Source organism: Haliaeetus albicilla, chromosome 16 (genome assembly GCF_947461875.1).
Source record: "Haliaeetus albicilla chromosome 16, bHalAlb1.1, whole genome shotgun sequence".
Lineage (NCBI taxonomy): Eukaryota > Metazoa > Chordata > Aves > Accipitriformes > Accipitridae > Haliaeetus > Haliaeetus albicilla.
The window spans coordinates 24,327,294-24,348,303 of record NC_091498.1 but is presented as its reverse complement, the minus strand read 5'-3'; the positions used below and the strand labels follow the sequence as shown (position 1 = coordinate 24,348,303).

Here is a 21,010-nt window from a genome sequence, read left to right as displayed (position 1 = left end):
CGCTAAACGTGAACCCAGAAAGCAAGCTACTTAGCTGGTCTACTGTCAAGTATAAAGTGTATGACCATAAGTTTTATATAATTGCAGAGTTCTCTAACTATCTGCAGAACTTACTGGTAATGTTTTCTTCCTTCTTATAATGTGCAAAAGTCTTATCGAAGCCAGGAAGAAGTGCTGGGCAGAACTCAAGGCAGGGAGCTAAACAAGGACTGTCATCGTTGGACAGAACCTAGAAGCTCCATATTTCAACAGAAAGATTGATTCCAAAATTCTTAAATTACAACTGCAAGATTGAGAAAAGCATCTGAAATACTAAACGCCTGGGAATCACTTATGAACAGTTCATATATTTTAAAGATGTAAATCTTGGGAAGAATACCTTATGTTCATGGCAACTGAGATTGGAGGTACTGTGTATTGTAACTCTCAGCCAGAAAAGACAGATAACTATTTTGGCTCATATTACCAGTGATGAGGCTATGTCTAGCACTGATTTTCCACAGATTCTACAATCTTGGCCTATACCAAAACTTTCAGCTTTGTTTTACCATAGATCATTCATCTTGATTTCTTCCCCCCGCCCCCCCGCTTTCATGCATCCTAGGTCACATACTTTACACTGCTAACAGTCTGACTCCTGGACAAGTAAGAAGCCATTTATTTTGTTCAGTACTCCTTTAATATTTCTATTGTGTCGTCTTTTTTTTTTTTTTCACTGAGTTCCCCAAAGAATAACCTCTTCCTCGCTTTAATAACTTGGACCTCGGTCAAGGTTGATGTGTTTCTCCATTTTGCAGGATATTTTCTTCAGAAGAGACAAAACAGTGTCTAATATTGCAATGACTGATCTTTAAAGGGTACAGTTTAAAGAGGAAATCAAAAACACTTATGGCAAAAAAAGAAGTCGGAAATAACCTTTACAAAGAGAGGATCAGCAGCAAAGACACCGAACTGTACACAACGGTAGGATTTGGGGATCTCCTCTAACCACAAGAGAGCTCCTTGACGGATCTCTTCAGGCTCAATTCTCTCGTTCATTTCAATACAAATAGTTTACTGTGCTGCTATCTTCTCCCTCTAACCTTCAAACACCATTTGCGAATGAGCAAGAAGCAGACCCTTAGTATTTTTTCCTTTGTGATGCTACAGCACTGCACACAAAGTCCACCCTGAACAAGGTTTTCACATCTATGGACAACTACGTGGAAGTATAGATCTGTGCGGGCTTCTCTAGACTTCTGTTGTTCACTTGAGACTGCGCGTGCCTGGACACTGAGAACATTTCAACGCAAGTTGGCGATACCTACCTTCGGCAGGGGAGATTTCGTAGCCAGTTATCTACTGAGGGCAGAGCAGGCCACCTTTGGCTTTCTCTTGGCCAGGATCAAGGGTGGGCCTTTCGCTGATGGTGGCAGACCCAACGAGGTGAAGCCACGCTGCTGCACCAACCCGGCGGCTCTCGGCCCTCCCTCACGCTCCCCCGGGCGCGCCAGAGGGCGACTGGCCGGGAGGGAGCAGGACTACTGGGGGCAGCGGGCTGCCAGCGGCCCACCACCGCCACCGGCACCCCGGGCTTCGCGCCGCCTCGCCGGCCCCTTCTCCCTCTCCCCCCGCAGCCTGCCGCCCTCGCCCGCCGGGCCGGCCCGGGGGAGCGGGTGCGGGCAAGGGGGGCAGGCCCGGCGGGGATAAGATGGCGGCCCGGGGCCCGGAGCCGCGGCCCCCCCCAGCGGCCGCCACCCCGGCGGGGCCCCGCGGCGCCTCGGGGCCTTCCTGCCCGCCCAGCGGCAGGAAGCCCCGCGGGGGAGGCGGGCCGGAGCCTCTTCCCGGCAGGTGGGAGGGCGACAATGGCCGGGAGGAAGGAAGCCGGGAGGCGGCAGGGCCGGGACACAGGACGCAGGGCCTGGCGAAGGGAGGGAAAGGGAAGAGGGACGCTAGGAAAGGGGCGACAACTCGAGGAGGAGAGCGCCGAGGGGCCGCAGCTGCCCCGCCGGCAACCGGGGCCGGCCCGGGGACGCCCCCCACCCACCCCCGGGTCGGCCCCGGCGGAGCCCCGCGGGCGCAGAGGGGGGCGGCCGCCGGGGAGCTTCGCCTCTGCGGTACCTGCCGCCCGACTCGGTGAGCCCGCAGCAGCCGGCACCCGCAGGCCTAACGGGGGTTGTTGCAAGTGTCTTTAAAAAGAGGGTCAGCTACAGCCAGGGGACTGTCGGAACCGGTCGGTATTTTTCCGTGCTAGCGACCGGCTTCGAGTCGTAAAATAGAAGATAAAGTTAGCTCAGTAACGCAGCTACGCTGGGGCAAAAGATTAGAAAAGGATAAAGCACCTTACCCCTTCAGTGTGGATCCCAAGTTCATTTGATTCCATGTCATGCACTCAAGCTGTGAGGTCATTTGGTATAAATTGTCGCTGTTGTGAAAATATGTAGAATTAGAACTAAAATCGCAGCGATCGCATAAAAACCAATACGTCAAGACAGCAACATTTTCTTCGTTATTGTTTTTAAATACATAACGGTAGAAGGTGAAATTATTTTACATAATCCCTTTTATCGATGTATTGTGAATTAACAAAAAAAAAAGAAAAGGAAAGGAAATGGAAGAATGGCTGTGGATTGAAAAGTCCCTTTGAATCTGCAAGCCTGTCGACTTGCAAATAGCTGGAAGCGGAGACATGAAACTTTTCCCTTACAGAGCAGTAATACCCGATATCGGCACACTGAAATTAATGAAACGAATATAGGCAGCCTGGCGGGCTAACGAAGCGGATTATCTGTTTTAAAAAGGCAAATCTGTTAACTGTTTTAACCAGGAGTGTGAGAGACCACGTGGTTAGCGGAGCGAGGCAGCTATCGTGACTCGTGATGGATGTTGCCGCGCAGAGGGGCTTGACAAGCGGGAGAAAAATGGAGTGGCCGAGCGATAAACGAAGCTCGCCGCTGGAAGAGGCTCTTTCCCCGCCGGTACGCACCGAAGGCAGCACGGGGGTGGTGGGAGGGGGGGGCTGCAGACCGCCGTTTCCCGACCACCGTTCTCCTCTCCGCGGCGGCGCTGGGCGGGCAGGGCCGGCCCCGGGATGCTGCTGCCGCCGCCGCCGAGACCCGCGGAGCCCCGCGGAGCCCCGCGGAGCCCCGCGGAGCGGCTCGCCCGGCCGGGCCCTCCCCAAAGCCGTCGGCTGTGGCATGCAGCCCCCCCCCCCCCCCCCGCTCCGGGGCAGGCTGCGGGGCGTCCCCCCGCTTCGGGCTCTCCCCAAAGCGCAGCTCCCCGCCCCGGAGAGCCGCCGCGGGGAGGGGGGGACACACACACATATGAGGAGGGAGCCCCCGGGCCTTTCAGCCCGGCTCTGTGATTGATGCCGGGGAACAGCCGCTCACAATAAACGCACGTCTCGCTGTTGATTGATTACACCTAAATTCGCTGGACTTACGCGGTGAATTTAGATCGTTCTGTTATTAGAAGAGGGTCTTTTTTTTTTTCTTTTTTTTTTTCTTCGTGGCAGGTAGAAGCGACCTAAAAAAGTCAGATTCCAGTGGGAAGCTTTTGCATATAAAAACAAATTAAGTGACTTCAATCTCGAAGTATGTGTAATATCATTTGTCAGTATCACTGGACACTATTATTCATTAGTGTGTCTGAACTGCTATTATGCTACTACAATGTCCTGCATATCAGCTCAGGAATTGTTAAACTCTCCTGCAGTTTCCCCATTTGCAATAGCAGTCCGTGCTGGTCTGTGCCAACTACGTTTTGCAATTCCACGAATTCTTCCTGTAATGCTGCTGTAATTAATTCCTCCAGGACCCTGATTTTTATTAGAAGTGCCCGCCCGATGCATTTACAGCAGGAGATTTCCCTTTAACTTTCTTTCGCTTGACAGTTCATTTATAAGAGCCTCCCCCACAATATCCACTTTTTCCCCTCCTTTGCTTTTTCATAAAGCAATACACTTACTCATCTTGTCACTACCTCGCAGCCACTGTATTGCATGGGGCCTTTGGGTGACAGTCTCCAAAACAAACCGCTCCGAAACCAGCCCAATGTCCAGCGGCGAGGTGAAGCCGCAGCTCCCCGTCCAAAGCTCCCCCCTGCCCTCCCCGATTTACCGCCGCGCTTCGCTCCTGCGTTTGCAGCTCCGACAAAAAAAAAAGCTTACCGGCGGAGCCCGAGCTGGCTTCAGCCTTTGAAGGGAGCCCGGACCGGCTTTCGGGCAGGCTGGGCGTCCTGTAAAGCACTGGGAGAACGAGAGCGAGCGAAAACTCCGCTCCTTCTGCTAAACCCCGCTCTGCCGCAGTCGGTCCCGCTGGCTGGGGCCGGGGCCGGCCCCGGCAGAGACCCGCAGCCCTCGTCCCTCCTTGCCCTCCCGCTGCAGCTGCCGTGGGGCAGGAGCCGGGGGAATGAGTGCCGGGGAGAGCAGGCGACCCGGCTCCGCACCCCACGCCACCCCGGGTGCCGGGCCGGGCCGCCCCCCCGGCGCCGGAGCCGAGCGTGGCCGCGTTTCAGCTGCGCGACTTGGGGAGAAGGAGACAAGTTTGACTTGAGGCCCCGACAGCGGATTCCCGCGGGATGGGCTGCGTGGGCTCTGCCCCGGCACCGGGGTGCCCACGAAGGGGCACCCCCATAGCCCTCACGGGGGCTGCGGAGGGGGTCTGGGTGATCTCTGCTGCCGGCAGTGGCCAAGGGGAGAAATTTCTTTTCCGTGGAAACGCTGAGCTCACGACCCTGCGAGGGTTTTCCATCTGGAAAAACCCGGGATTGCCCAAGCTTTGGCTAAACCCTGCGAGAGCCGCCCTGGGGCGGGAGGCGGGTGGGCGCCGCCGGGCCCCGGGCCCCGCGCCCCGGCGGGCCCGGAGCGGGGAATGGCCACACCGGCCAGCGTTTGCCCGGGGGCCACCGGGCAACGGCACAGGATTGAACATCTCGCATCTGACATGTGACAGAGAACAGGACATCCCTAACTCCGTTTACGCCTCGCCGTGGTTTGTTATTGACAGTACCGTGAGATGATCTCATGGAATTAACAGCTCCTCTCAAAATCTCGGCTTTGGATGAGGTCTGAATGATGAGACGGAAAGCGGGGTCTCCGGGGATACGCCTGCACTGATTCCAATCTGAATCCTTGGCCATCCAAACGGCCACAAAGAAGACACTAAAAATAACTTATTTTCATTACAGAGATGCTTTTAAAGAGAAATGAGAGGAAGAGGGGGAACATTTCTGCAACGGGGATTAATGTAAGTTGGAGTGGAATAAAAGGAAGTCAACGCTGAGCAAAAAGGGAACTTAAAAGGAAACCAGTAGTAGATCATATAGAGTTTGTTTTGGCCTGCATTGCAGTATTACCGAGTTCTTGACCTCTGCACAGAAAGAGCTATAATCTGAACCGAGACTCCTCCACTTTTAAAGTCTTTGTAAGTGTGACTCACAGTAAATTTTCAACATCGAGCATGTTTACTACATTAAACAGCGCGAGGTAGAAAAGTTCACATCACCATTTTAATGGACCCACAAATGCTAGTCATCTAATGCACACTTGCAATCTACGCGGGTTTGTCATCCATGTCCAGCTATCAACAACAGGCGCAGGATTCCTTGGCAGAGGAGCGGGCTGCACTATAAACAGCGAGCAAGTAGTTGCCGAGGCGAGAGATTTCAGAGGTACTTTTGCTTCCAGTATAGGAATTACGATCCTTGAACCGTTTCTTTCAAGCCGTCGCCTTCCCGGCTGCTTTGCCTTGGTACGGGAGAGAAGGCGACGCTCTTCGGCCCCAGGCCCGCCCCGGTACCCCTCGGCACTGCAGGGGGGGCTGGCAGCAGCCGGGCCGGGACCTCTCCCGGCCGAGGGACCAGCCGGCGAGCTGACGGGGAAGAGAGCATCAGTTTGGGGGGGGGGGGGTCACTGCTGCCTCTCCAAGCGGCTGCTGTCTCTCTCCACCTCCGCTCGGGGAAGAATTGCCCCCCCCGGGTCGCGTTTCGGCGCTGAGAGACCCCAGACGGGGGATGAAGGAGGGATGGGGCCCGGCGGGTCTCGGCCCCGGGGGTGGGGGGAGGATGGACAGGGACCGCAAACGACGCCCATCCCGGGGAAGCGCAAAGGAGAGGCGGTGCGGGGCAAACAGCGGCCGTGGCATCCCGCCGGGGAAAGAGCTCGGTTCCTCCGGCCACGTCGCCCCCTCTCCACCGCTAAAGGCGAACGGGAGCGCCCGCTGTCCTCAGCCAGTGCGAGGAGCCACAGACGCGACGAACCTCGTCACGCCGGGGATGAGCAGCATCCCCCTGCGGGCTCGCTGCCCGCAACGGAGGCACGCAGCGGGCACGGCCGCGGCCGCGGACAGCCTCACCGCCCCGGCCCTGCCAGCCCCGGCCCTCGGGGGCGGCAGCCGAGCCATCAGGTGTCAAAGCCGGGCTGGCAAACTTGACCTGAACTGGGAAAAGCAAAAGACATCTTGGCAAAGGAGGTACAGAATAAATAGGGTCTTAAAATAATAATAAAGATTCTGCCAGACCAATACGAATGTTGACCGAGACAATGCGGTCCGTTTTCGGGCCGTTGGAAATGTGGCTAACGAGTCACGCCCCTGAGTTTCTGCACGGTAAGTAGTCACCCACTTTCTAGGAAGAACACGTGTGTAGTAGGAACAAGAGTTTTTTTCCAGATGCTTTCGAAGACGTGCAGGAGGGGACGAGGGGAGGCCGTGCCCGGCTCACCCACCTGCTGGGGCTCAGATGCGGAGCAGGCTTTGTACAACCGGAGCTGCCTTCGACATCGAACAAGTTCTGCCCTGACTTACACCCCCACGCATCAGTATTGGCTCCCGTGAGGTTTAAGGGCTTAAATCCTTATCCTACCGAAGTAAGCAGTAAACCTCCCAGGGAGCAGAGCAGGGTCAAGGCTAAGGTCGGGGAGAAACCGGCCGCGTAGCGCAGCGCAGCGCTGCCCACCCGCGCCGGGACCCGCGTCCCGAAGCGCTGGGCGGGAGGTGGCCGCGTTAGGGTGATGCCAGGCCGTGCTACCCTCGGTGGAGGCACACGGAGGAGAGAGCTCTCGGCACAAGCGGCCTTTTCCTATCGGAATCACACCTCCCAGGGCCGGGCTCGCTCCACTAAAGAGGACAAGCGCCTGCCGTGCCGCCGCCGGGAGCCCCGACACGGGAGCCCCGGGGCCCGGGGGGGGTGGCTGGGGAGAGCGGCGGTGGCTCGGAGCTGCCCTCCCCAAGCCTCCCTCCAAATCGTATTTATAGATTTCCCTGCGAGGCGAGCAATCTCTGTCACTACAGCGCAGGAGTTCGCCCCGCCAATTATTCTGCGAGCTAATCTCTCTGGATAGGTTGCTTTCCTTCCTTCATTACCTCATTCCCTCCTTCCCTTGACGTCAACTCACGTTCATTAGCGAAGTGGCTTCTGGAAGTGACAATTTTGTTGTCCCACGTCCAGTGTTGATTAATCAGAGATGATATAACCGGCCTACAAGAGGAGCCGCTCGCGGCTTCCTTCGTAGAGGCATACTGTTTTGTGTGCGAGAGTTACTTAGCAACTCCGAGATACGGGACTGGCTCCAAGTTCACAAAAAGTTGAAGAATAAATTTGGGGAAACTTCTTTGCTCGCTAAACATGTTGTAAAACTGCAAGAGACACGCCCGGCCCCCACGCCAGATCGAAGAAAATGGGAAGCCGCGCTTGCAACGGACCCGTCTGTTGGCAAAGAGAGTTCGTGCATGGACCAAAGCTCCAGATGCACCTTTCTCCCGGCAAGGAAATCCGATAGGTTTATTGCCCCGTTTTCAATACATAACCTCCCTGCAGGCCAGTCCCCGTCGTTCCCGGGAGCCATCGGAAGGGCTCTGGGTCTTCACGACGAAGCCCCTGGACGGAGCTGAGTTTTAATTGCCTGCCCCGTTCCCGTACCACGCTCTGGCCATCGCTGCTGCTCACCAGCGAGCGCTCCCGCATCTTCCCGGCCTCGGGGAAGAGCGGCGGCGGGGACTCCCAGCGCCGGCAGCGGGCAGCAGGCGCAGGGGCAGGGGCCGCGCCGACCGGCTGCGCCTTGCGGGTCGGATCCTGTCGCCGGAGCGGGCCGGCTCCGCTCTGCAGCCTGAACCGAGGCGGAGGGGACGGGTGTAGGGCGGCGGTGGCGGGACCGCGCCCGCCTCGGGCAGTGAGGGGATGCTCCGGAGCGGGTCTGGGCCTGGCTCCGCTGGGCTGCCCCGGGCACTTCGTCGTCCCCCGCCGGCGCCGATGAGCGCACCGGGGCAAATCCCAAACCCTTCGCACCGGCGGGCTCCGGGACGGGCGTGCTGCGAGGAGGCCGGCAAGCCCGGCTCCCCCCTTGCCCAGAGGCGGCCGGCACCTGCCGCCGGAGAGCGGCTGCCCCGAGCCGGCAGCAGAATGCCCGAGCCCGGCGGGGGATGCTCGGCCAGCGCCGAGCGGCGCCGGCACCCCCCGCCAACCCCGGCCCGGGAGGGCGAGGCGGCCCGGGGAAGCTCCGAGACACGGCGGGGCCCGGGGCGGAGGGGGCGGCGTCTTTTTTTGGTTTTGTGGGGCTTTTTTGGGGTTGTGGGGCTTTTTTGGGTTTTGGGGGTGGGGTTTTGTTTTGGTTTTGGTTTGTGTTTTGGTTTTGTTTGGTTGGTTTTGGTTTTGTTTTGTTTAGTTTTTTTTAACTTGTGAATCTTTTTTTTTTTTTCTTTTGAGAAGGGAAAAAAATAAATCTGTTTCCTTCCAGAAAGGAGAAAGCTGTTTGAACGGCATGTGGGGGAAGACAGCACATCCGAACAACAACTCGCGCAAAAGGAGGCAAGGCAAAGCTCCCTGCCGGCGGAGGTACCTGTTGTAGGGGGTCCGGAGGAGCAGGGCCTGACTGCCCGTGCAGCTGTCGGTGGGCGTGTGGCAGCCGTACACCGGGGGAGGCACCGAGTACTGCTGGTCCCCTGCGGAGAAAGCGGCACAGAGTTAACCCCGGCGGCGACCGGCCGTTCCCCCCCCCCCGCGCCGCCCCGCTCTGCAGGGCCCCCTCCTCCAGCGTTTTGCGCAGCTCTAGCTCCGTGCCGGGCCTGCGGGAGGGGGCAGCGGCGCGACTCCGGAGCCGCTCCGGATTTGCCGGCCGGCCGCCAGCGCCCTCTGAGACGGGGCCCCGCGGCCGGGAGCGCGGTCCGCACCCGCGGAGGCCGAAATTACCTAGCGAGGGCTGCTGGCTGATGGGGTCCTCGTGTTTGAAGGAGTGGTTTGTGAACTGGGCGGCGTGGTGCGACGGCGTGTGGCCGTAGCTGGGGGTCCCGTCAAAAGCCACGGTGCTGTAACCTGCCGAAAAGACCGCGGCGGGGTTAGGAGGCACCTTGAGCCCGCGGGGCCACCAGCTCCCCGCGAAGCCTCTCGCACCCACCGCACCTCCGCGGGCTGCCGAGATACCTGGCCTTTACCGCCCCGTGCTGCCCTTCCCCCGGTGCTGCTGCCCACCGTGGGGGGGGGAAGGCACGGGCGGGCCGTGCCCCTTCGTTCACTCTCCCCCCAGCACACGCACTTCGCAGGGCTGCGGGCGCGGGGCGGTGCGGGTGGGACCCCGTGGGACGCCCCCCCACCACCACCACCCCCGCCGTGGGGAGAGGAGAGCCGGGCAGCCCGCTCCGAGGGGCGGAAAGTCGGAAGTCTCGTTCGTCTTTAAAGAGAACAGATCGGCTTCGGTAATAAAAAGGATGTTTTCATTAATTGTTGCTCATATTAAAGAGGAAGATTCCCATCTGCTCAGTGTACTCCTCTGCCGTTTCCAATTTAGAAGTTACCCTTTAATCTTTCTTACTTTTTTTTTTCTTTTTAAGAGCAGCTTTCTGAAGAGTCTGCAATAAAGAGGCGGAATGTTACATGCAAAAATAAAACTCCTCCTTTCAGCGAAAATTGCTCTCCAAAATAATAAACAGCCTATTTTGTTTCCTACACCGAGCAGATTCAGATGGAAAGAGACCACCTCTGCTGACCCCGGGCCGACACAAAATCGTAAATCAGGTGCTTGGACACCAACTTTCATTAATGACTTGGAGCTGGCTAAACAACTTCAGCTAAAAAAGTAATTACAAAGTAATATTATCTCAGAGGCTTCTTGGCTCATCAGCATTTACCCCGAGAACCAAGCTCCTCCGAGAGTCACTCTTCCAAAAAACCAAAACAAAACAGAAAGCCCGACACGGGCTGGGAAAAGAAACCAACCCGACGAGGAGCGCTCCCTCCCTCACACCCCTCTCTCTTAGCCCGCTTATTCCAGCACGGGCATCCTCCACAGCCCGTCTGGATGCGGCGTGTGGCCGGAGGGTGACTTTGTTAGTCGAGAGGGAGCACTCGGGACTGTTTTGAGGGTCCTCTCAGTTCCCTTCGGTGCCGAGTGCTCGGCGCTGTGCAGGTCTCTGCTTCACTACCGGCAATCACAGAGGATTTCAGAGGGAATAAAATGGAGAGGCAACAAAGGGATCCGGTTGTTGCTTCTCCGTTTTATTCTCTCTGCAGACAGCCTAGATCCAGCTACATTACAGGACTTAATTGACCTGCGGCGTTGCGCGGGAGAAATGAAGGGAGCAATGGGCGGAGGATGGAAAAAAAATCCAGAAGACTTTGAAACCTTCGCCTCCGCGGTGATTTTAAGCCGGCCCTGAGACTGCGGGGCTGGGACAGAAGTGAGACTGACTCGTCCCCGGCCAAATCTCTCTGGCATCCCCCTCGCCCTAGGAGCAGAGCTCCTTTCGCGGCGATGCGAACAGTGTTGACAGGCCGGTACCTTACGGGCTCCCATCCCACAGCTGTTTCTCGCTCCTTATCTCCTCCCTTAGCCCTCAGGGTAGAGGCTCAACCTTCAACTCCCTTTCCCCCATTTCCCTCTGCGTCTTTTTTAACTTTCAGAAAACACTGACACTTTCTACGTTACTTTTGGCCCGGCACAGACTTTCGGTGACCTTCAAAACTCAGCTCGGAGCAGAACGAGGTTTTGGCCGCATTTTCCGGTGTTGCCTGACCAAAGCTTCAGGAATGTGATAAGAAAGTTGAGTTCTGAACCGAGCTGCCGATAGTGAGGTCTCTTTAATTAGGGCGTTATCAGAGCCAGGCCTGATTAAAATGTGCTGAAAATAATTGAAAGTTGTACATCTGCTGGAGAATGGGGCCTGCTGGAGGCATCCAGTTGTTGGAGGAGCCCAGCTGGATGAAAGAGGCGAACGAGAAGAGGAAAATTGGGCAGAGGTTTCAAAGCCTTAGCTCCCTAACCCCCACCCCATCCCAGGCTTGGCAGAAATGTCATCGCAGAGGCAAGGTAGCGTCTTTCCCACGGTCGGAGGAACCGGCTAAAAAAAAAAATAGTAGTTCAACCTTGAGGAGAGCCAAAACAAAAACATTTTATCCAATCACGGGGGAAAAAAAAAAAAAGCAACCACCAAATTCCTCCTTGCCGAAGGAGCTCGCTGCGTGTTGCCGAAAATAGTTGTGGCTAAGGCCCAGTGCGGGGAGGCAGCCCCGAGCTGAAGGGCCACCCTGCACCCCCCCTCCGCGGACGAGAAAGAGCGCCCTGGCGGGGTGCGGGGGGAGCCGGGACACGGCCCCTGCTCCCCGGGACACGGCCCTTTCCTCTGGGCTCTTGCAGGGCCTTGATCCGCCTGACCGGGGCCGTGGCGGAGCAGAGCTGTAAGGCCGCTGGGCCCCGGCTCGGCGGGCACGTACAGGTGTGTGTGGGTGTGTGTTTGTGGGTGTGTGTTTGTGGGCGTTTGTGTTTGTGGGCGTTTGTGTTTGTGGGTGTTTGTGTGCAGGGCTTGCGGTGCCGCAGACCGCGCACTGCCCCGCGGGGAGCCGGAGACCGAGCAGAGCTCACTGTTCTGGGGTGTTAAAGGCTCCGTTTAAAGGTGGTTAAACTCAGACGACAGGATGGCGCGGGGTCGCAGCTATTTTGTCCCTCGCCCACCCGCTCACCCACCCGGGCCCAGTTTAATTCCCTCACCCTCCTCTCCACCTCCTCGTCGCTATTTCGGCCCAGCGATTACAAATCCTCTCCGATGTCTAAAATCCCTTCAGATGTCTTAAAAAAAATCCCCGGCCGGAGCTCCCTGGCCCGGCGTGCTCTGTGCTGGGGCGATCGCAGGCCGCTCCCCGCCGGGTCCCGCCGCTCGCAGCCTGGGGCCGCGGGGCCTCGCCGCCGGCCCGGCGCGGCCGAGCCTCTCCCCGAGCTGCGGGGATGCTGCCCATCGTTCCCAGCACGGCCCTGGCGCCCCGTTCCGCTCTTTCCGACGTTAGAACCGGGCGCCGGGCGGACAGCGGGGTCAGGGCCCGCGGGCCGAAGGCAGCAGAGCGGTGGCTCCGGGACTGCGACCCGGCACTGCCCGGGGGAGGCGGCCCCGTGGGCGGCCGCGCTGCTGAACAACCGCTTCCCCTCCGCCGCCATCGCCTCTCCCGGCTGCGAACGTCGCCTCGGGCCGCCACGCCGGCCCCGGGCCAGCTCTCGGCTGCTAGCACACAGCGCGCCCGCCCGGCCTCGGCCTCCGCTCCGGCTCCTCGCCCTGCCTCTCTTCGCCAGCCGCCAGAGAGCCGGGGGGGGCAGCCCGAATCGCCCGCGTCCTCCCGGAGCGGTGGCGTCCAGCCCCGCTCTGCGGGTACGCCGTTACCCCCGCGGCGCACGGCAAGCCCGAGCTGCGGGCTGGGCGCGGACGACCCCGCGCCGAGAGCGGCGAGACCCCGGCGAGTCGTCCCGCTCCGGCCGGGCCGCGCACCCTCCGCCCGCTCGCCCGTCCCCCGAGTCTCGGGGCCGCGACGGCCCGACACTCCCCGCCCCCCCCCCCTTTCGGCCAGACCCCGGCGCCTCGCCCGGGGCCGGGGAGTTGCGGGGCAGGCGCTCGACAGCCCGCGCCTCCGGGGCCAGCTGAAGGAGGGGGAACAGGACCCGAGAGGTCTCGGGCAAGCTCTCGGCACGCTCGCCCCCTTGCCCTTCTTCCTCGCGTTTGCACCAGTAGATGTTTATACTGCAGCGTCTGGAAGAAAAACGATTAGATGATGATGATGATGCCGGTGCCACGCGCAGGGGGTGACCCACCGCCCGGCCCTGCAGCCCACGGGAATTTCCCAGGGCGGTGCAAACAGCAGCGTGTCCCGGCCACGGGGATGCTGAACAGAAACGGCGAGGCGCCCCTGCTTGTATAGCCCGGCCCGGGGGCACTCAGCGTTCCCGAGGTTAATTCGACGAGGGGCTCGAAAGCGCTAACGTGCGCAGAGCGGTTTTCGGAGACAGGAGGAGGTTTGGAGGTACACCCCCCACCCCCGCCCCCGCCGCCAAGATCTGTAGAGGGAATTGTCTCGGGGCACCGGCCCCATCTCCATTCCAGGACTTGCGCCGTCTCCGGCCCGAACAAACCTTTGCGAGGCGAGAGGCTGCTCCAACCCGGGGAGGGGGGCGGAGGGGGCTCCAGCCCGCCCGGCAGAGCCGCCCGCTGCAGCCCGCTGCCCCACGGAGGCGTGGGGGCGAGCGACTCGTGGCTCCCCGAACTCCCCGGAGCGACGTGGCCGCCGGCACGGGGAGGGAAAGGAGGCACGGAAGAAGGGCTGGCTCGCCTAACCCTGCCCGGCTGCTGCGGAGAAAGGCCGGGCTCGGTGTTTACATCAAGCGCGGCCCGGCGAGGCTAAGCGGACGCCTCCGGGGGCCGCCCCCCCCGAGCCCGGGGCGCCCGGGCGCGCTGCCCTTACCCTGGTTGCGGATGGCTTGCTGGCTCTCCAAGCAGTTGGGCAGGTAGGGCCCGTTGGGGAACATCCGAGCCTGGCCGGAGGGCGGCTGGCTGGGCGGCGGGGCGCCGAAGGGCCCGTAGCGGCAAGCCCCGGCCGTGCCGGTGAACTGGCCGGAGAAGTGGACGGTGAAGGCGCTCAGGTATTGCTCCTCGTGCGGGTCCGACCCGTTCCAGCTCGGCTCCTGCTTGATGAAGGAGTGCGGCCCCAGCGAGCCGTAGGAGGCCCCGGGGGGGAAGTCCAGGACGGGAGCCCACTGCGCCGCGCTGCTCACCGGCATGGTGCAGTTGCTGTTGCTCGGCAGGGAGGGCACGGAGGGCAGCAGCGCGTTGAGGTCTCGGACATCGGAGCCCATCTGCTCGCAGACCTTCTGCCTGCCGCCGGGCAGCCAGTCTCCCCCCGGGCCGCACTTGTTCCAGGACACCTGGCCCCTGCCCGCCAAGCCGGAGGCCGGCTCCGGCTGCAGGCACCAGGCCGGCGAGCTCAGCCCTTTGGGGGAAGTTTGCTCCGCGACGCAGCTCCCCGGGTCCAGCCCTGCGGGAGCCGGCAGCAGCGACAGGGAAAGGTTGTTCTCCAGGATCGCCTCCGGGGTTGCACCCGCTCGCAGCGCAGGGCAGGGCGGGGTGTGCGTGTGTCGGGGTGTCCGCGCGGGTGCGTGTCTGTCTGTCTGTCTGTCTGTGCGCCTGTCCGTCTGTCCGAGCTAGGGGGGCACAGCCGCCTCGCACGCCTCACCTCGGATGCCTGCTCCCCCTCAACTTTGCAAAGCTCAAATAGAGGCGCTTGCAGGGGAGGAGGAGTCAGCCACGCCGATCCTCCATTCACACAACCTCCGCCGAGGGGCTGCCCACAGCCCGCTCTGCTGAACCCAGCCGGACCAGACACGCGGGGGGGGGGGGGGGAGCGGGGGGGGGGAAGACAAGGAGAGCCGGGGATGGAGGGGGAGAGGTTACTGTGGGAGAATATATTTCCCCTACACATCACTCCCACCCTTCTTCTGGTGCAAGCGCCACTAAATCTCACCCTAACGTCCCTTCGCTTTAGCAGAGACTTGCGAGACCGTTAGAGGGATCCAGGTGGCCAGTAAGTACGTGCCGGCTGACTTCCCCCGCCAGCTCCGTGCGTGTCCGTGGGGACTCCCGAGGGCGGCGGGGTCGCAGGCCCCGGGGACGGCGCGGAGAAGCCTCCGCCCTTGCAGGAGCCCGGAGAAGTGACCCGGCCCGGGGCGGGCGGACCCCGTCCCTGCGCGGGGAAAGCGTCTTTCCAGGTGCCTCTCCCGCTATGGGAGGAACCCGCGTCTCCCTGAGCTCCTGCGGGGTCCGGGCCGCCTGCCCGCGCCCCCGCCCCCGCACACACCGGGCGCTCCCTTGTCCCGAGTGGGGGGGGGGGGCGCCGGGCCGCGGCACGTCGCGCAGAGCCGGCCGTGCCAAGGTACCGAGGGCTCCGCCGGCGAGCGGAGGGGAGGGGGGCCCTTTGCAAGGGGACCGGGGCCGGCGTGGGCCCGGTCCCAGCCCCGTCCCTCCGACCTGCCCGGGTGTGAGAGGGAAGGAAGCGGGGGAGGATGGCAGCGCTGTGAGTAACCTGCATCGGGGAGGTTCACCTGGCGCTGCTCCTGGGGAGCCCCGGACTCTCTCTTCCCTCCCCAGCCTCCCGGACAGCAGCTCCCCAGCGTGCACCCCGGGGGCGGCGGCGGGAGAGCCCCCCCCCCCCGACATCTTTCGTACACGTTATCCCCGGACGACGGTCCTTCCAGGCGACGCGGCGGGTTTCGGGTCGGCCCTGGCAGCGAGGGATGCCGTGATTTCGGAGGGGCGGGCGGCAGACCCCCGCGGGACGTGGCGGTACCTGCCGCGGCCAGGCGCCTGCCGGGACCCGGGGCAGAGGCGAGCCCGCAGCCTCCCCCGCGGGAGCCGCTCTCACCAAAAGCGAGAAGAGGCATCCTGCCGTCTTCCTTCAAAACCACGCATTAATAATCACCCGGGGGTGGGGGCGGGGGAGGTTAGCTCCGACGAGCACGCGTGGGACAGCTCCTGGGAGCTGCGCCCCGAGGCAGTGTACGCGGGGGGAAGCACCGCCACCCGCGGACCCCGGCCCTTGCGCATCTTCACCGGCCGCCGTTGAAACGGCGGCACCGAAGCCGCCATCGCTCGGCGCACAGCCCGCAGCGCACAGCCGCACCCTCCCTTTGCAGCTAAAATAATAAAAGAAACGCCACGAACATTTACCTGCCGCTGGAAAGACCGAGCCCGTAGTCTTCCCCGTGACAATTTACACTTCGGTATTTCCTTCCCCCCGCGGCACTAAAGGTTACCGCAAGCATCGCCAATCTTGAAACGATGTTGTAAAATTCAAGGGGTAAATGCTACAACAAAAGAAATGTAAATAGCTCGTTATTAGTGTAGCCGAGTATAATTTCATTTTCTCTTTAAACTCTTTAACCAAAACCGTCGGGTTTTGTTATTAGGGAAACGACTTTATTTTTTCACAAACTATCTTCAGAGGATTCCCTCTTAAAATCTCTCTTTTGATGCCTAAATCTCTTTATTATTACGGAAATCTACGCGTAACGTGAGAGCGAAAGATTTGTCGATTATCTTTGCCGACATTAAAGATCGCCTAAAGTTTACAGGGTCTGCCGCTCCTTAGGAACACACGCACAAAACTAAACCACTCTGGGACGGCGTTTGTGAACGCAGCCGGTGCCGGTGAGGGGGGGCGTGAGCTGCCCATTGCTGACACCGCCGGCCCCCGGCGCTTGCTCCCGCTCTGCTCCCCCTCCCCGGCCGCCCCGGGGCTCCCCACCGGCCGCAGTCCCCCGGTGCCCGCCGGGGCCTGGCGGGGCCGCGGGGAGCGGCAGGGCCGGGAACGGGGCTGCTCATGGGTTTGCTCGTTTCTGTGGCGGACCGACACCTGAGGCTGGTCCCTTTCACCTCCGGCTCTAAAATCCCCAACGTACGTACAGAAAGAGAAGTCTTTGGCCAGCCTAAGCGGAGTATTCAATTTCCTGTGAAAACTAGACCTCCCTTGGTACAAACAAGAAAAAGCCTTTCCCGCAGCGGACTATTTTTCGAACTAGTGGTTTGGTTTGGTTTTTTTCTTTTCTTTTCTTGAAATAACCTAGCTTGATAAATCTTGAAAGGGAAAGATGTTTTCTTGATCCCTTAGGTCTGCGTTATTCCACCTGGGAAGAAGAACTGCCGAAGTCCTTCCAAATCTTCGCCTCTCTCGCCCTTCCCAGCGGTGAAACACGAAGACCCCTTGGCCATCAGCGCATCCTCCCTCCCCACGGCTGCCGGCAGCGCCAGCAGCGAGGCTGGAGAAAGCGGTGCTCGGCCGCGGAGGGGGGCTCCGGGGCTGCCAGCTCAGCCTTGTGCAGCGCCGTGCACCGGCACCTGCGCCCTCCCGGGCCGCCTCAGCCCTGCGGGGCACGGAGCGGGGCCGGCGCGAACCGGGTGGGGATATCCCGGGAGAAACCTTCAGGGCTGCAGGCTGAGGAGGAGGAGGGAAGCCCGGACCCTTCCACGCCGGGACGGGCTGGGGACTTTTGGGAAACGGCCAGCGCCACTTTCCGCAGCCGTTCCCTTCTAGCCAGCACCAGGGAGAGAGAAAAAGCTCCCGCCCCGCACTTCTCTCGCCCAGGCCGGGAGCGCCCCGGCATGCCGAGAGGAGCTGCTCCCTCCGTGCAGGGGACATTTGCTCGCCTCTTCCCCGGAGATCCCGACCCCGATTCCAGTCGCACTCAGGCGTAGATCACCCCATGCCCCGCAAACCGGGCGCCCGCGCCCGGGCCTCGGTGCCTAGCTGAAAGCAATGGCCGGAGAGATGGCAGTTCAGGGACAGCATCTCCCTTGCCAGTGTCCAGACCCAGGCGGTCCGGAACTTTTTGCCCTCTCCCCTGCAAACACAGCCCGATCCAAATCTCTGCCAGGCAGCAATCAGGCTTGTTTTGCCCGCTATTCCATAGCTATGGTGATTCCTGATAAGGCTCAATCTTCGATTGTGCTCGAAGCATACTTTACAAGATTAAGCAACAGGTATTTCCTGGACGAGGATTATTCTACGGGGAGCCCCCTCGATCCCGGGCAAAACGGGCTCGGGAACCTGCTCCAACCTGAGCAGTTCTGAAGCACCTCCCCAGCCGGCGTTTTCCCGTTCCGCTTTCTCCCCTGCCATGCTAACCAGTTCAGGGACCGGTAATTCTTACTACACTTTACTAAACCCATAAATGATCCCCTCGCGGCTCGGAGATGGGGGAGACTGACTTAAACAGAGATAAATCCCCAGCCCTTCCAGTCCTGCTCACGCCGCTCCCAGCGCGCAGGGGGCTCTGTCTCCTCTCACTCGGGGAGCTGGTCAGAGTTTGATTATTTAAGTGCCAAGAGCAGCAGAAACAAAGCTGCGAAGCGTCTCCGGGAGCGCAGGAACTCATCACGGCGGGCCCGATCCCGCATTCCTCGCTGCCTCCCCGCGCCCCGCCGAGCGCTGCGGGCACCACCGGGAGCCGGCAGCCCCCGGCGAGGCGGGACCGGCCTTCCCTGCCTGGGCTGACGGGGGCACTGGCACGCTTTCGAGCCTGGGAGAGGACATTTTGTTTATCCTTCGAGGGGAAAAAAAAGCCTTTTTTTTTTTTTTTTTTTTGTCGGCACAAGGAGGGACGGTGCGTGCCCCCTCCCCGGCTCTCCGCCGAGCGGGGCACAGGCGGGTCCGGCGCTAAGCTCCCGCCGAGGCCGGGGACCCGGGCCCGGAGCCGACTCCCCGGCCAGCGCGGGGCGGGTGCGAAGGAGCAGGGGCCGGCTTCGGGAACAGCCGCACCGGGGCGGCGCGGTGGCCAGCCCCTCGGCTCCGGTGGGCCGGTACGTCTCCCTTCGCCCCGGCTCCTTCCCGGAGCTCGGGGGAGCGCGGCCCGGGGCTCCGCCGGCTGAACGCTCGCCGCTCCGAGCGCGACCCCCGGGCCCGGCACCGGGGAGGGGAGCGGCGGCGGCGGGGCGAGCTCACGGCCGCCGGGCCGCCTCGCCAGCGCCTCGACCGGCGTGCGGCGGCGGGGCGCGGAGGGCCGGCCCCGGCCGGTGGGGCTCTGGCCATTATTTTACCGTAAATCTTTGAAACGCTGGAACTAATTACGGAGAGGATATGTCTCAATTTGTTCCGCATTAGTGCCGCGCCGGGACGCAGGCACCGAGCACGGGAAATTGATGAGCCCGGCCCAGCCCAGCCCCGCGGCGCCCCGCCGGGACCGCGGCCCTGACCCCGCGTTCAACCCGGCGAGCGGCCCGGGGGGCGGCGGCGCTCCGCCTCCCGCACCTGCGGGGCCCCCCGGGCCGCTCAACGCGCCCCCCCCCCGCCGCCGCCGCCGCCGCCCCCGGCCCGGGCGGTGCCCGCCTCAGCGCCGGAGGGGTGCGAGGTGGGGCTCAAGCCAAGTACGCGGTACTACGGGGGCTCTGGGAAATTTATTGGCGTCCTGCTAGGACGAGGCTGGGTATAAATCACGGGGCTGTATAGGGCCATAAAGTATCCCTATGTATCCTGCCCTCGCCCGGGTTCTGGTGAATAGGAGTTCATAGAAAGCTGGGTATCAGTAACATCTCTCAGATCTGGCGCATGTGACGTTTTAACGGTCTTAGATATACAGTGGGATATACTTACGGAGCAGCTAAAACTCTTATACAGAATTTTTATAGGTATTTGGTACTTACATACAAAAGAAGCTGGGGAGGGGGGAGCTCTTGGGTAATATGCTCGCTTCTTGGCATTATCTCTAATGGTTTTGAGAGTAATAAAATTATTATTGGGGGGGGATAAAAAAATATTCTAAAACTTAGTACATTATAAAAGGATGTATGGCAACTGAGATCTAAGGAATTAATTTCTCCCTGGTTGTAGAATGCAGATCCCACTCTAAAGGCATCCTCAACTCTAAATGTCGTAATACAGAAACAAACCAGTAACAATACCTGTCATGGACACAAATCCAAAGAATTCTGTGAGCCACCTGGAACACCATCTTTGAATACGGGAAACATAAACCAAACATTTACACATTCTAAAGTGTTAGGAAAGCTCCAGTTGAAGTGGACCTGCTGTCCCCAGCCACACACTGTGGGATTTCTGGTACCTCACAGGTAAGGAAAGGCAGTTTGTAACTGATGCCACCAGCAGCCTCAGGTCTCACTAACCATTGGGGATTACAGGACAGGGACAGAAGATGAATTGTCCTTCACCCGTTTCTCCAGTAGACTGGCCATGAACATGTTTTCCTAAACACTAACCATCCATGCCTTTATCTTTCAACTTCATTCTTGAACAAACACACTTTAACAATGCAAGCAAAGTTCTTGCAAAGGCTTTTTGTAGCCCTGTGCAAAGACACTCTCTTGACCAGTCCTCCCCAGTGGGAAACTAGTGGGGCTCCAGTAAGGCTGGTCTGTCTTACCTCAGCTGAGGATCTAAATCCCTTTTCACAAGATTTTGTTCTCATCCTACACACTTCAGAGGAATTCACGCACGTAACCACCTGACTAAGGGTGCTTTGGAGCAAGAGTGGCCCCACTGAAATCAGTGCTTAAGGACTTCAGTCCACCAGGGTCTAATGCCTTGTACCACGCAGCGGGGAAAGCCAAGCGTATCCTCTTTGCCTACAGATGTTCAGCGAGTGCGGAAGACAAGCAGTGAAGACAATGTGCCTAGTGCCTAAAGCAGGCAAGTAACAAAAGCTCCTGAGTTCTGTTCAGTGCCTTCTGCACGCTCCAGAGAAATGGAAGAGGTGACAGTAGTTTTGCCAGAACAATGGGGGACTCCAGTGGTATTTGTGGAGTGCTTGGAGACCTTGGGTAAGCAAGGAAATGGAGACGGTTGTTGCGTTACGCAGCGCAGCTCCGTGTGATCTGCCAAGGATGTGACCTGTGAGGGGGTGGCAGGGCTGGAGCTGGAGAGCTATTGCAACACGCCAAGTCCCTGCTCCCAGCCCCATTAGCGCAGCATACGCCAATGGCTCCTTCACAGCCTGGGGAGAGGTTCCACTGCCCTCAGCCCCCGGCACAGCCCTTTAGCTTCATTAGCAACTGAGCACACCCAGTCCTTCGTTTGATTGCAGCTACATAAAGGTACATGTCTCTTCTCTTTCTGGACTGTATGTACTGATACGTGTGGATTGCAGCAATACACAAAAGGCAAACAAGCTCATTTTTCTCATCTAGTTGGCTGCAAGCAACAGGCAGCAAAAACGTAGCTCCAACCAAAACAAGAGCTTTCCCAGTTCTTTATTCTGAGGCTTCCCACTCAATATATTTTTTCT

General features: G+C 59.9%; 1 protein-coding gene across 3 annotated transcripts in view; it reads right to left on the bottom strand.

Moving 5' to 3' along the window:
• WT1 (WT1 transcription factor) overlaps window positions 1–21,010 on the bottom strand; it is a 92,307-nt gene that overhangs the window by 22,729 nt on the left and 48,568 nt on the right. For 2 of the 3 annotated variants that reach the window (XM_069803983.1, XM_069803984.1), the window contains exons 1-4: window positions 13,687–14,216; window positions 9,163–9,285; window positions 8,813–8,915; window positions 2,327–2,404 (exon numbers count right to left, since the gene is read on the bottom strand). In XM_069803983.1, coding sequence (XP_069660084.1) covers window positions 2,327–2,404; window positions 8,813–8,915; window positions 9,163–9,285; window positions 13,687–14,077 — 695 coding nt within the window. In that variant the 5' untranslated portion in view covers window positions 14,078–14,216. Of the gene's footprint in view, window positions 1–2,326; window positions 2,405–8,812; window positions 8,916–9,162; window positions 9,286–13,686; window positions 14,217–15,944; window positions 16,082–21,010 lie in introns of those variants that run through there. The other variant, XM_069803981.1, reaches the window with a different exon arrangement.